General features: G+C 26.2%; 4 protein-coding genes across 4 annotated transcripts, besides 16 other annotated features; 3 read left to right on the forward strand and 1 right to left on the reverse strand.

Moving 5' to 3' along the window:
- The first annotated feature begins 29 nt into the window (after positions 1–29).
- Positions 30–54: a sequence feature (AT_rich).
- A 189-nt stretch (positions 55–243) lies between these two features.
- Positions 244–498: a sequence feature (AT_rich).
- Positions 499–799: 301 nt separating this feature from the next.
- Positions 800–860: a microsatellite.
- A 210-nt stretch (positions 861–1070) lies between these two features.
- Positions 1071–1097: a sequence feature (AT_rich).
- Positions 1098–1273: 176 nt separating this feature from the next.
- Positions 1274–1306: a sequence feature (AT_rich).
- Positions 1307–1389: 83 nt separating this feature from the next.
- CMU_025410 (U2-associated protein SR140, putative) lies at positions 1390–3868 on the reverse strand (the record flags this gene model as incomplete). Its single annotated transcript, XM_002139848.1, has 2 exons — positions 1390–3399; positions 3743–3868. 2 exons carry the CDS (start codon positions 3866–3868, stop codon positions 1390–1392), a joined length of 2136 nt encoding a protein of 711 aa, XP_002139884.1.
- Positions 3417–3442: a microsatellite.
- Positions 3869–4195: 327 nt separating the features above from the next.
- Positions 4196–4248: a sequence feature (AT_rich).
- A 146-nt stretch (positions 4249–4394) lies between these two features.
- CMU_025420 (uncharacterized protein) lies at positions 4395–5720 on the forward strand (the record flags this gene model as incomplete). Its single annotated transcript, XM_002139849.1, has 1 exon — positions 4395–5720. One exon carries the CDS (start codon positions 4395–4397, stop codon positions 5718–5720), a length of 1326 nt encoding a protein of 441 aa, XP_002139885.1.
- Positions 4912–4940: a sequence feature (AT_rich).
- Positions 5716–5902: a sequence feature (AT_rich).
- Positions 5903–5959: 57 nt separating this feature from the next.
- Positions 5960–5980: a sequence feature (AT_rich).
- A 134-nt stretch (positions 5981–6114) lies between these two features.
- Positions 6115–6184: a sequence feature (AT_rich).
- A 147-nt stretch (positions 6185–6331) lies between these two features.
- Positions 6332–6402: a sequence feature (AT_rich).
- Positions 6403–6429: 27 nt separating this feature from the next.
- Positions 6430–6605: a sequence feature (AT_rich).
- A 461-nt stretch (positions 6606–7066) lies between these two features.
- Positions 7067–9643, forward strand: CMU_025430 (formin-like family protein; the record flags this gene model as incomplete). The annotated part of the gene is made up of 1 exon (XM_002139850.1): positions 7067–9643. The coding sequence occupies one exon, from the start codon at positions 7067–7069 to the stop codon at positions 9641–9643; it is 2577 nt and encodes an 858-aa protein (XP_002139886.1).
- Positions 8608–8628: a sequence feature (AT_rich).
- Positions 8685–8705: a sequence feature (AT_rich).
- A 397-nt stretch (positions 9644–10040) lies between the features above and the next one.
- Positions 10041–10082: a sequence feature (AT_rich).
- A 425-nt stretch (positions 10083–10507) lies between these two features.
- On the forward strand, positions 10508–15307 carry CMU_025440 (uncharacterized protein; the record flags this gene model as incomplete). Its single annotated transcript, XM_002139851.1, has 1 exon — positions 10508–15307. The coding sequence occupies one exon, from the start codon at positions 10508–10510 to the stop codon at positions 15305–15307; it is 4800 nt and encodes a 1599-aa protein (XP_002139887.1).
- Positions 15308–15384: the final 77 nt, after the last annotated feature.

Here is a 15384-nt window from a genome sequence, read left to right on the forward strand (position 1 = left end):
AAAATTGAGTATTGGAAATGATACTGGTGTTATTTTAAATTATTATTTTATTTACCTTTCAAAATATTGTATTATATTACGTAAATACTTTTAAGTACTAAATATGAATATTTATAAACTAAAAAGTGATGGTGATATAAAGAAGTTTTCAATGTAATATTATTAATCACTAAAATCAATCTAGTGTAATTCTAAGCTAGTAGAAAATAAAAAAACTTAACAACTAAAATATAGTGTAATAAGAAATATTTTCAAATATATATATTTTTTAATTCTTTCTATTTTTAAAATTAATATCTACTAAATAAATGTAGTATTTTTAAAGAAATATTCGAACTTAAATAATATTAGGTTTGATTCTTAATAAAAGTAATAATAAATTTTTTCTTTATTTCAGAATTAATTTATTGGTAATATAATATTTAATATATTATTTCTTATATTTAATAGTTTGACTTTGAAATTAAAAAAAATAGATCTATTAAATAAAAATAAAAAGCTTTAATAATCGAACATAAATAAGGCATTGAATTTAATTCAGTTAATGTTAATAATTTAAAAGTAGCATTCTATCTTAGATATAAATAAGAATAATTTTAAAAGGAAAAGAATTAAGCAATCTTCAGCTTATATTTCTTTAAATAACATTTACTTGATTCTTTATTAAAGTAGTGTAAATTAAAATCAAAGCTATATTTAATATCTATAGATTTATTTGAGCTGACTTTAATTGTGAACCAAGAAATAAAAAAAAAAAAGATTTTAGCTGTATATATTATTTATTTCCAGTCTTAAATGGTATGATTATCCCTATATTTAGTGTTCATATTATTAACTTTATTATTATTATTATATTTATTTAAATATTGTCTATATATTCCAAAATATGTATTAAACCTTAATTAAATTCTTCAAAATTCAATTATAACCAATTAAAGTTGACTTTACAAAAGTATACAATATAATAAATGACATTCTGTAATTTCAACTGCTAATTAGATACAATTATTTTATAGTCAAAATCTCATTAATTATAAGTATCTATAATAATATGGCATTATACTATAAAGTATTAAATAATATATTAAAATTAAATTGTTAGTATTCATCATAAAAACATTGTACAATTTAGGCATGAATAACTTTAATTAGATTAAAATATATAATTAACCTTTCCTTTATAAATTTAATTTCAGCATATTTCTAAAAATTTTAAATTCAGATTAAACTGCTAGTTACCAAAAACAATGAGTTTTCTCCTAAAATAAGTATCTAATTATTATTAATAATTACATTATAAATATATGTAGAATACTTTAAAATTGAACCTCCAAATATTAATTTCAGTATATACTTTTGTATAATATTTTAATAGAGTTAATATTTTGTTTATTCTGCAAACATATCTTCACTATCTTCGTCAGAATTGATCTCAACTTTGCTTGGACTACTTAATTCAATTTCTGCACTTTCCTGGTTCTCATAATTCCTAGTATTGTCACTTTCTTTTGATTCCTCTATTTCTGATAAATAAATAAAAAGATTTCCATCTTTTAAATGATCACAATAATATAAGAAAAATGCCATCCTATGAATAGCCATAGAATTCCCAAATAAATGCACAGGTGGTAGAACCAACCCCTTGCCAACCCACTGATACTGTAAATAAATGTTTAAATTCTTATTGAATATTTTGAAATAGTCAGACCATAATTTCCAAAGAGTTGGTCTTAAATAAAGTGGCCATTCAACAAGAATGGATAAAATATCTTCTCTCAGTAAATCACCATCAATTTCAGGATATCTAGATTCAATACTTACTTGAGTAAAGTGTTCAGAATTTATATTATTTTTCATCTCATAAAAAAACTTATCAAAAATTAATGTAGATTCTAATCCATATATATATGATATTGGGTAAATATTCCAGCATAACCAAATCCTTAGGATATTTCTAGTATGTTTAATCATTTTATTTTTTATTATTTTCTCATATTTTGAGTTGTTTAAGTATGAAAAGTGAGCAGCTATATAAGGAAAAAGTTGAGATACCAGATTTCTGTATTTCCAGGTTCCTGGTTTAGATGAGTATGAGTTATATAATATATCCGATATTGCATATAATATAGGTAATTCATTATTTGGAGAAAAGATAAGTTCTTGTATTAATTTATCTAGTATATTAACAGAATATAAATCGGCATTATCAATTGCAAATTTCATAAGATTAGCAATCTTTAAACGATCAGTAGATAGTTCATCTACTAAATATCTAAACTCATCCATTATTTCTCCATCCATTATTTCTCCACCAAGCTCACGATATAATCTTATCATATAAGGTTCATTTTTTGATATATCATATAAAAATTCATTAATAGTATCTACGTATTTGTTATCAGTATCATTACTATTGCTATTTTTAATTTCATTGTTGCATATAGTATTAGGAATATTCATGTCATTTATGAGTTTATAATCATACTTATTAATTTTATTATCAATATTTTTAGTGTGATTAGGATATTCCAAACTTTTAATTATATTACTGGGTTTAATATTATCTTCTCTTCTTGATATATTTGAGTTAATCCATAACCAAGATAATGGATCATCTATAGAGTTGTAGGATGATAGCCAAATTTCCAATTTACTTCCAATTATCCGAAAATAATCCATCTTTCTAGTAGAATTGTCATTTTCTACTTTTTCTTCTAAAGGAGGAGGATACCAAACTATACCATTCTCAACCATTCTAAATGGTTTGACTCTCCAGTGTTTATGTGAATCTCCTTGTAAAAATGAGTATACTCTCCAACGGTAATAGTGGTGAAGTGGTGATGATATGAATAAAAAGCTAAATAATGGATTTTCTAATTCATTCTTCATTAGTAATTGTTCAAAACAATATCCAAAATAAGCTACAAAGCGTGAAGTTAATCTAATAAGAGCTTTCTTCATTTCATCATTGGGTACTTCAACTCTTATAATAGTGCAATTATTATAATCTTCTGTATTTATATTTTCTTTTATTATTTCTGAATTAATTTGAGTATCAAGTCTTTCAATTCTTTCTTTTGGATTAGGAATAGAACCAAGGTGTTCCTTTGTAGAGATATCTAAGGATTTACCCCAGCTTAAAGATAATGGAAGTCCATCTATTAATCTACCATTTAATGATTTCAAAGCTTCCTCAGCAGATTTACGATCGTAGAAGCAAACAAATCCTGAATTATTATAAGTTCTTCTAATAATTTTTACAGAGGATAAGTCGCCATATTCTGAAAATAATTCACAAAGGAAAATTTCATCAATATATTTAGGAATATTCCTTATAAAAATATTTTTCGAGGTCTTAGCATCAATATTATCCAAATTCAATATATAATTTGTCGAATTCTGGAAATTAGGAGATCAAGAAAAAAAAAAAAGAAAAAAAAAATCTCAGTAATATTATTATTGAATGTATTACTTATATTTATTGGTAATATAAAGATTTATGGACTAATATTTTAGCAATTATTAACAATATCCCTAATTCAAAATAAGGTCTATAATATTGCTATAATACTTTATATTATTCACTATTTAGTTAATAATTTAGCCCATGGTATATAATACAACTTACTATCCCCCTATTATGACACCTAATTTCTTGTTTATAAAAGAAGACAGGTAACGCCTCAATAGGGGAAATTATCACTATTCACCAAATTTATTGGATTTACTAAAAGAAACTTACCATATGTTTACTATCCAGATTTCTTAATTGGGACTCTTCCACTATTAAGTCTATTTCACGGACTTTTCTACGCTTATTAACTTCAAAACTATAGTCTATATCTGACTTATATATTGCTACAGTCATATTTATAAGATTTTAATAAGTGAAAGTGTTCCAATTATTACTTTTAAGAGTTTGTGTCTTAGTTAATACTAATATTAAACCTTTATAGCTAAGGTATTATGAACATACCCTCTGAACTATAACCAAAATTTTCCATCTCTTACTCATATTATATAATTATGCCTTAGTAACTGCTTATATCTTGGGTTATTGATTACTTTTAGTATCATTTGTACTTTCTAAAATATATTCTATTCCCAATTATTCAGAATTTTTTTAGCGCTTTTTTATGGCGCTATCAAATTTATTTTCATGTATATTAGACTAGACAAAAGGAGTTATTTGCAGTATTTAATAATATTAAACTAAAATATTTCCATATTATATACAATAATAAATATCCTTTAGATATTATATAGTCACATATAAATATACTACTGTTAAAATTTACTCAATAATTTATTTACAGGCTAAATAAACTTCTGTTAACATTTTAATACATTTGGATTTTTTTAATGGATACTAATAACTTTGATTTCCTGTACATATGTTTTTGAGTTCAACTCCATTCAATCCTAGACCCTTAATTCGTGTAAGCATAAGGGATGATTTAAGTTTCGAAAAAAATGTTGATCTATTTGTTGAGAAACAACTTGAAAAGTATAAAAAACCAGAACAATGTTGGGTAAGACCTGGTTTTCAATATTACGGTAATTTATTGTGTGGAAGAAGGATAAATTTGGAAGTTATACCAAATTTAAGAGATATCTCACTTTTTACTAAAATGCCAAATTTTAGACAGCATATACTTTATAGAGGAGGTAGGCCTGGTAGCACTGAACCTGATAAATTGAAACATTCTATTCGTGATGTATTGGGTATAAGGAGTATTATTGACTTAAGAGGTGAAACAATATTTGATGATGAAACATTAACAAGTAATGAAACATTTAGTCGGACTATAATTTGGAAAATGTATACACCAATATATAATCAATCAGATATTGAAGAATATATTAAATTTCATGAAAAAAGAATGAATTTTGAATATTCAAATATTGAAGAAAATAATTTTTCTAAAAAAAATAAATTAGATATGAAATCTCACGAAGAATTATCATATGAGGATAAATCAAGATATATTATTGTAGTTAGTATTAAAGATTGGAAATATCCTTTTAATCTGAAATCATGTAGAATTAATGAAGATTCTAAAAGTATAAATTATATTCATAAAAAATCTAAAATTTGGCACTATTTTAATTGTTTTTACCGTAACAAATTAGCTAATGGATCAAATTCTAATGAAAATAAATTTAGTATTCTTAATCCTGTAAATTCTCTTGATACATCTGAAAGTTGTTATGAATTTATATCTTTATTGGCCTATAATTTCTTAAATTTATTTTCATCCAAAATGGCACATTCATGGTATATAAATCAATACATATCTAAACGATCAGTGGATGAAATTTATTTTTCTTTACTCATTAGTGCTGCAAACTCTATTTCAACTATTCTCAAATTAATAGTAGTATCTCATCCTCCAATCCTTCTACATGGAAGTCTTGGAAAGGATAGGGTTGGAATTATAGTGGCTATTATATTAGGTACCTTAGGTATATCTGATGAATGCATTATTAAAGATTATTGTGCATCAGAAGCAGGCCTTTTAGATCTTAGAGATATAATAAATAAGCAACTTGTATGTGAAAACTTACCATTATATTTAGGGAAATCTAAATCAAGATATATTTCAGGTTTATTGTTCAAGGTAAGGCAAGAATTTGGGTCTATTGAAGGCTACTTAGACTATATAAATTTTTCAAGTGAATGGAGAGTTAAACTTATTGATAAGTTTCTTAAAGATTAATATTATTTTATATAATTTAAGATAATATATCTAAATTAAAGTCCCTTTAAACAAATATATATTTTTACTTTAAGTTTTCAAATTTATTCTTTTATATAATTGGAAATAACAAGAATAAGATTTTTTTTTTTTTGTTAATAATTAATTTTAGTAAAAATAAGTAATTACGAATATATTTTATACTTGTTGATATTTTTTTCAAAGTACTATATAAAATATATTCAAAATTATCCATGGAGATTTAAATATTTTTTTTTAAAGAAGATCCCTTTATAGTATAGTAATTTTATTGTGAAACATATCAATATACAATCACAAAAATGTTATATACTTACATATTTAAAATATTTACAGCCATATTTGTAATTTTCAAATATGTTAAGCTACTCTAAACAAAAATAAAAAAAAAAGTAGATTTCTTTAAGAAATAATTTTTTTAAAACAAATTTAAAGTTTTAATATTACACCAAAATATTCACTTTAGTGATTTGTTTTATATATCTTTTCTCAAATAATGATTTCTTTTCTACTTCTTGGTTCTTGGATCTTATAAATGATTACCTAGTATTATATCTTGATATACTCAATGTTTTAAAAGGATATCTTATTACTAAATATAAAGTAATAGAATATATAAAAGTAATAAATAATATATGATTAGAATAAAAAAATTTTATTTATTCTAGTACTATGTGAAGTAATTTCTGTCTAATATTTATCTTAATATTAATATTATATTGAAATATTAAACAGTATATGTATATATATTATCATTAGTTATATAAATATACCTATTTTTCATAAACTAATCATAAATTTATTCTATATAGTAAAATATTAAGATTTTTAGATTAAGATAATATTTGGATTTTAATTATTTATAATGAGGCTAAAATTTGGGATAATATAATTTTAGCTATTAAGTTAGATGGCATCTAATTTCTAAATATTTATACTTAGGTAAATAAAAGTTTCAAGAAAAATGTTTATTGCTATTAATTCTTAATAAAATAAGATTAAAGTTCTAAAATTTCTGTATAAAGTTGAAAACATTATTATAAATTATATGATACAATATCACATTAGATGATTTAAAAATAATGAAGTTTCCTTAATTAAGATTTTGAGTGTTTTCTGAAATTCTATATATGCTGCATTTTATAAAAAGTCAGACCCCGCTATATAATAGAGCGCATGAATTTATTATTTTGTAAATTCGTGTTAAATAACAATAGAGAATCCCATGAATGAAAATAATTTAAAAAAATCCGAATACTAAGTAATTTTATATTTCTATATGATAGTTATAATATTTATAACATTTAATGTACTAAATGTAATTGATTATGGATTCTGAACCTGATAAAGATTTACTTTTGAACTTAGAGAATAAAACAGATGAGGAGTTACTTTCTTCCTTATTAAAAATGGTGGAAGGTGATTCAGATAATGGTAAGCTTATAGAGTTAATGAAGAGTGATCCTGAGAAACTTAATCGTATAAAGGAAATACTTAAGAAACAGCATCCTAACTTAATTAAACTTTCTAATAATACTACTAGCAAGGATACAACCCAACTACAGCCTTATGAAGATAAAAAAAAAGAAAGCAGCCTAATACCTTCTAAAAGATTTATAGGACAACCTCCAGGTCCACCACCATCTTTAAAATCTGCCTTGATAAATGGAAGTCAGATAAGCAGTAATAATGTAAACATTAGAGGATGTCCTCCAAAAAAAGGACCACCTCCTCCTAAATTAAAAATGATGAGTAAAAATAAAAGTTTAAGTATAAAGAATAACCTCGGAAAGGTTGAATATTTAGAATGTTCACGTGATAATACATTTGATTACGAATCAAATTTATTTATAAATATAGACTTTGGTCCTACCCCTCCAATAGGATATGAGCCAAGGCGATTAAACTGGTCAGTTATTGCTATGAACAAAATTAAGGGTACTTTTTGGGAGGATATTCATAATGAGAGGATAAATTTGAAACAGGAGATATCTGATGATTTAAATTTGGATCCAAGTATATATAATTTTACGGTAGACTTTCAAAAAATTTTAGAATTATTTTTTGAAGATCGTAGAATAGTCTCTGATAAGATAGCTTATGATGGATCATTAACTACCAATAATTCTATATATAAAAAGTACAGGACTGTACTTGATTCAAAAAGATCTCAAAATATTGAGATTGCTCTTAAAGCAATGCAATTAATAGATAACAATAACGAGTTTGACATGAATCCTATAAAAGAGATGTTAGGATATAGGAGTGAAAGTTTATTATATGGTATTGATAAATTCTTAAATGGCGTCTCTAAAGAGAAATTGAAAATATTATTAGACTTATATCCAACAGTAGATGAAATCCAGCTACTAAAAGAATCTTCTGCTGATAGTTCTAATACAAGTAATTTACCTTGGAGAATTTCTGAACAATTCATGTTAAGTGTCTTAAGTTTAAATCGTTTTAAGACTAGAGCTCATTGTGTATTAAGTATGAAGACATTTGAGGAAGAATATTTGAGTTGTGTTGAACGTTTAATTAAACTTGAGGATGCTGTTGATTGTGTTCATAATAATTTATGTAAAGGTGGAATTTTACGTAATATTTTATATATGATTCTTAAGATTGGAAATTATTTAAATCATGGTACTAATAGAGGTCAAACTGTTGGTTTTCGTTTTCATTCATTGGACTTAATTAAAAATATAAAGTCTACAAAATCGAAATTAACATTATTGAAGTATATTTCTAAAGTAGTATATGATCATTCTATAGAAATTAGAAGTAAAATTGACAAGCTATCACATATATGTTCTGAAGCTGCTTCTGTAGATATTGAAGATGTACTAAAGGATATAGATGAACTTGCTAATAATATTAATATTATAAAGAAAGAACTTGAATTGAATAATACTGTTGAGAGATCACAAGAATCTAATTGCAGAGATTTATATAATAAAAATAATAGTGATGAGAATGACAAAGGATTGAAATTATCAGAATTTGAAGTAGACTATAAAGTAGATACTGTGGATTTATATGTTAAGATGGTTGAAACATTTGTAATGAGTTCATCTTGTCAGTTAGAGATTATTAGAAAACAACTTATGAATATAGTAGAAAAGTTAAGAAACTTACAGATTTATGCCGGGGAGTCTCAAGCTAAATCTGCATTAGTATCTTCAAGTAAACTTGGTGTACATAGTGGAATTGAAATAATTAAAATATGTGATGGATTTCTGAGATTAATTAAAGAGGAATTTATCGAATTTTATAATATAGAGAAAAAAAAAAAGGATAGAGAATTACGGAATTCAATCAGTGTTCGTCCATGTAAAGTAAAAGAAAATAACTCAAAAACTTCCAAATTAAGTAATTCAATCAATAATTCTGTTGTAAATTACAACTCAAACTCTGAAGTAAATTCTGAAGTTAATAAAGATACAACTATTGTTAATCAGCATCATCAACTACTGCTAGATGTCTCAGATGTTATGCTAACATCTAATTCAAGTACCATCTCGTCATCTTCATCATCTTCTTCCTTATTTAACCCTAAAGTAACTTCTTATCAAACTAGTCCTCATACCAGTGTTATTCAAACTCCTGTTCATAAAAGCAGGAATAATACAAGTGTAATAGAAAGTAGTACTGATTCAAAATTTGGAGATTCTAGTCTTCATTCTGGTTATGATCAACTGAATTCATCTGGAAGTAGAATAAATACAAATTTTTCACAAATTTCACGTAGCAGTCATAGTAATTCAAATTCTCCCAATCCTATACATATTACATCATTATTTGGTGTTAATTCTATCATTGGCAATTTAACATCACAAATATATGACCCTAATAAAAATAAGCAATCGAACTTTCCCCGTCAGAGAGACAGAAGGAAAGTATGATAAATATATGAAAAGAACAATTATATAATATAAAATTACAAATTGGTAAGTAGAAGATACTCTGAAGACAAATATCTACTATAATAACAAATTATACAAAATATTTAAGTATACTAAGTTACTCTAGAATTATTATTATTTCTAGGAATTGGGAGAGTAGTAATCTTGTATATGATAAGCACTAGATATTATAATTCATCTAATTTACCTTCAACATGAAAAGGTATAAAGGTATTTTGGAACTTCAGAAAGCTTGTAATTAACAATATTATGCGAGTTTTGGCTATTTTTAATTTAAATGGACGGTGTTCTCGTTTTATTCCATAAAACTATACTTTTCACAATTTGATTCCTTTTAAAAATAATCGATAACCTTTACTTAGTATCAGAGTTACTCTTTTATATTTAAATTTTAATACTTTATATTTCTTAAATTTTTGGTTTATATAAAGGAAGTTTACTCTTTCTTTTTAATGTTAAAGTTTGTCCTGTGCAGAAATTATTTCCAACCCAGCTAGTTTGGGACCCACTTTTATTTAGAATAATAGCCAATGCCTTTAAAACAAATTTATTCTTCACTTATTTGTTTAGGTACTTCAAATTTTCTAAAAATATTTCTGAAATTCATCTTAATTGACACTAGGTTAGAGTTGACATTTTGTGGGGTCAGATATTTTTGCCCGCCTTCTATAATGCATTTTCGGAATTTTTAAAGATTGCTAATAAAGAAAGCTAAAAAAAAGTAGGCTGAAAATAAATCAATTACTTTTTGTTTAGCAAAAAGTTTTATAGATATATATGGAAATCTATTTATATGGTATGTTATAAAGGCACTTTTGGCTGGTTTTTTTTTCTTTTTTTTTAATGGAACTGGAAAAACATCTGCAATTAAGAAATAATCTATACTTTTCTTCTTTAAAACTGTTTCCTGATGATTTAGAGTGGTTATCTGAGTATATTCCGGCAGTATCTAAATGGAAAATAAAGGTCTTGCTTAGATCGTGTGATGATGAGGATGGTGAACTAGACACCACTACTAGCATGAATGCTAACAAATATCATGAGCACAATTCTAAAAATTTAGAACTTTGGGATAATATTAGGCTAGCTGATAATGAAATAGCACAGTCTAATTTGGGAAATACTGCTAAATCAGATTCTACCCCAAACTTAGAAGTAAACTCTTCTGTATTAGCAGCTCAAGAGCTACAATTTACCCATACTGAGGTAGATAATGAAGTATTAAAGAGTAGGTCTAGTAATTCACTGACATCTAGTCCAGAATATCTTGATATAAGATACCCAAAAAGTTCCATATCACGTTTACCATTTTCAATCAAAAGTATAGCTAATACTCCGTATTGCGAAACAGAAATTACAAAACGATTAACAAAAGCTATAGAAATACCAAGGAAGATATTTCATAGAGATACAGAGGATTTTATGACACATAAAGAGCAAGAATATATAGAACCTTTAGAAAATCAAAAAGAAATTGTCTGTGAAGATATGAGAAAGTATCTACAGCTTCCCACGGATAAATATTTGAAACAAACCAAAAATACATCAGATACTGACAGTTCTAGGTCATCTTTTTATTATAATAGTGGAAATATACCTAAAAAACACAAATTAAGTGGAGGATCAAATAATTCTGCAGATTCTATTTCACCTAGATTATTTGGATTTTTAAATAGGAGTAAAGAAACTACTTTAAACAAACCAGATGCTTCAAATTCTCAAAATAAGGATGTGAAGTATAATGAGAAAACGACTAAAAAGAGGCGAATTCTGCATTCTAAAATAAGTAGTATAAGGAATTTCTCACAATATGTTAGTAACCCTAGTAAAGATCTAATTCAAGATCAACCAAGTAAATACAAAAATTCTGGTAATTGTCATACATTGTGGGAATATTTGCCTTTGGTTGCAGTATTAAATGCTTGTACTGGTATATTTATTTTATTACGTTTATCATCAGCTATATATCGATTCTCAATACTATCTTGTTCTATTACTCATATTATAACATTTACAGTTATTGGAATTCCACTTCTACAAATGGAGTTTGCCTTACGGAAAAAAGGACCAAAATATGGATTACTTCAGGCTTTAAGTTTACTTGACTACAAGTTAGCTGGTATATCTTTCTTAAGTTTAACTGCAGTGATTATAGTTTTCATTTACTCATGTCAGATTATCAGTACGCTAAGCATTATATTGTATAGTGCAACTTCAAATAACTGGAAGTTAACAGAACAAGACTATCATGTCTGTCAAACAATAAATAATAGTACAACAATATTTTATAATAAAACAGATATAAATAAAGAACATTTTATGAATTTAGAGTCTACGTATAATGCTTACAATTTATGCTCAAATACTGCAGTATGTACCGTGATATTACCGTGGTGGTCTGTCGGTACACTTGAAAACCCTTCTAAAGATTCAGAGGATTTGATCCCCAAAGAAATTAAAGAATTACTTATTAGTAAAGGTTTTGAGTATAAGCCAGCGGAATATCTAAGAAATAAAACATCTATGGTTAGAACTACTGAAGCTTCTACTCCTAGTAATACCCTAAATTCTCCAATTTGGTGTATGGCCTCTAAATCTAAAAAGCTTAGGAATACACTTACAAGAAATCTAAGTAACTATAGAGAATTAGAATACTTACCAGTAGATGCTGCAATAAAAGATCCAAAAAGATATATTGAGCATAGTCACATACCAATGACAGGGCCACCAAATACTTGGACACACAACTTAACAGTTCAATCTGTTGGATTACTAATTACTTGCACTATTATGATAGTCATTCAGAATCACGGAAGTTTTTTCCATATACTTTCACTCCTATCTTTCTTATCACTCGTTATTTTTCTACTTACTGCAACAATTCAAATTGTTGCAAATGGTGTTCAACTAAATATATTCTTGTCTTTAATTGGATCACATAGTGGAATATCAAATCTTTTAACACCTGCAGTATGGTATTGTGCTATACAAAATGCTTTACTGTTCTTTGGTACATCATTTCTTATTACCATGGTTCCATTGGAAAGTAGTAAAAAGACTTCTGGCTTGGGGCTCGCCTTCTTTAGAAAAGATAGGTTCTCCAAAGAAAGAGATGTCTTGGTTCATAATAAGATTTATACTAAAAACAAAGTTCGAGAACAAAAAAGTGATTTAAATACTATCAATATAAATATAGAAAGTGCTAAAGCTTCAGTAGAACTTTGTAGGACACCAAGAAACAATACTCCAAACCTAGATGAAGATAGTCATCATTTAACTACTGGTAATTCTTATAATTTTACATACAATGAAGAAATTCCATTTCCATCACTTAGAAGCTCAATTCATGCTTCAGTACTTTATTTAATTTGCGTTTTCTTATCATTCTTGGTTATTTCGGTATCAAATTCTGCCTTGATTGCTTTATCTTATAATCCACCATCAGATTCTCAATTAATCCCATTCTTAATAGCAAATATGTCTTGCTCAAGCCCCTCTTGCCAATCTTCATTTACTTTTAACGATGCAATTAATATTGTATCAAGTAATAATATTCTTCAAACAATAGATTATGATAATCAAGAATGGAACAAAGATGGCCACAACTATAATAGTCCTATTTTTACGAATAATGAATTTTCTACAGGATCAAAAACTATTTCAACGCAGCTAAAAGGTCATATTACACTAAGTAATGTCAAAGAGCTACAAAAAAATATTCAGGACTGGTATTACTGGAATTTCTTACAATTAAAAAGTCAATCAATGATTTTAGGAGAATATACAATCATTTATCTTATTATCTTGGCAGTTGAAAGTTCCCAAAGAATTCCAGATGATACTATTGTATTTTTCATATTAATTTTCCTTTCATATGCTATTTGTTGTGCTGCAATTTGTATCTCTATTATATTTCAGCATATATCTGTTGGATTTTATCATTTATACCTTCCTTTAATTGGTAAATCCAGTATTCACAAATTTTTTAAAAAAGATACTATTTCGAAGTATAATGGGAATAAAAGAATTTATAACTATTGTTCAAGAAATAAAAAGAAGACATTTATATCAGGATATAAGCAAACTATTATAAATTTTTTTGAAGTGATTTATAATGAAATTAAAAAATTCTTTTATTTGTCATTCATATGGGCTAAAAGTAAAATATTACACTTTTTTGGTATTAAATCAAAAAATAAACATGCAAGAAATTTTGAGAAGAAGCAATTTATGTTCCAAATTTTGTTTATATTTTTAGCCTTTTTAATTGCATTTATAATTAATATTATATCAATATTCACACCACGTTGGCCAGTATTGGATTCAAGTGATAGCAATTCAAATGTATATAATGGGTTGAGTTCAATATACCTTCCAATATCATCTGTTAATGCTTTTTCATTAAATATTAACAACAATCTTTACACAGCTCGAAATAATCCAGTTATATTTGGATCACTAATAGATATACAACTTCTGAGCAGTGCTACAAATTGTATACTATCTGTAGCATCTGGTGCTGAACTAATTGCCATTACATGGTATTATCACATAGATGTCCAAAAATTTATAGTTGGCAAAAAAGCAGTTTATATTCATGCAGCTGGATATTCCTTAGCTACATTAGTTATGTCTTTGGGATTCTTACTTGGAAGAATGATTGTATTTTGTTCATCTGTACTAATATCAATACTTGTATATACTATTTTTTTTTTTATTGCTCGTCATTACTCTCACAAAGCTTTTAGAAGAAATGAAAAATATGTAATAAGAAGGTCTATATATAAACCTACATGGTGGTTATGTTTTTCAAATGTTGATATACTGAGAAGGCAGTGGAATTCACAAGAATTAATTGATGCAGGTTTGGCAGCTATTGTATTAAATAAAAATGACAAAATCAATGAGAAGATATACAATAATGTTAAAAATGAAGGTGAAATAGTATATTCAATCAATATTAAAAATACTGATAATCAAGACTTAAGTATTGTAAAACAAAAGGAGTATTCTAAAAGTCACAAACAATACAGAGAACAGTTTATACAAGAATATGGTCCCAAGCTGCAAAAAATTGCAGATTTCAATATTTATTGCAATGTTAGATCCAGACAACCACAATTTTCTTTCTTTTGGTTTATTATAGCTAAGTTTATTGCAACGATCTTCATTATTAGTACGATACCTGTGACTTTTACCAACTTTACTTATATGCTAATAAATAGATCAGACTGTTTAGATGGACTATTAACTGATTTTCAAGTCTTTAGACAGGTACCAAATGATCTCTATAAAGCTAGAAGCATAGCTTTTAACGAGTCTATATTCTTACCCTTGCAAGTGATCACAATATCTATTATAAAGTATGTTGGAATATTACTGTCACTCATTTTTACTATATATCTTTTTTGTAGTAATAGAAGACTTAGGTATGGGAATCTTGAATCCCCAAATGAAATCTCCTCTATAGATGATATATATCCTTCCTTCTCAGACAATTACTTGTATAATATATTGGATGATGTATATGAATTATTGCAAGTCCCAACCTATGGTGAGTTATTACCACAACATAGAATACAGAATTATGGTAGATTACCTCAAGAACTTATATTGTCAGTGATCCTTCTTCAAAAAAGGTAACAACTTGAATATTAGGATGTGTTAATTGTGAAATATGTGCAGGAATCCTTAACATCAAGAAGTTGTCCAGATTGGAA

This window comes from Cryptosporidium muris, genomic scaffold, assembly GCF_000006515.1.
Source record: "Cryptosporidium muris RN66 scf_1106632353999 genomic scaffold, whole genome shotgun sequence".
Lineage (NCBI taxonomy): Eukaryota > Apicomplexa > Conoidasida > Eucoccidiorida > Cryptosporidiidae > Cryptosporidium > Cryptosporidium muris.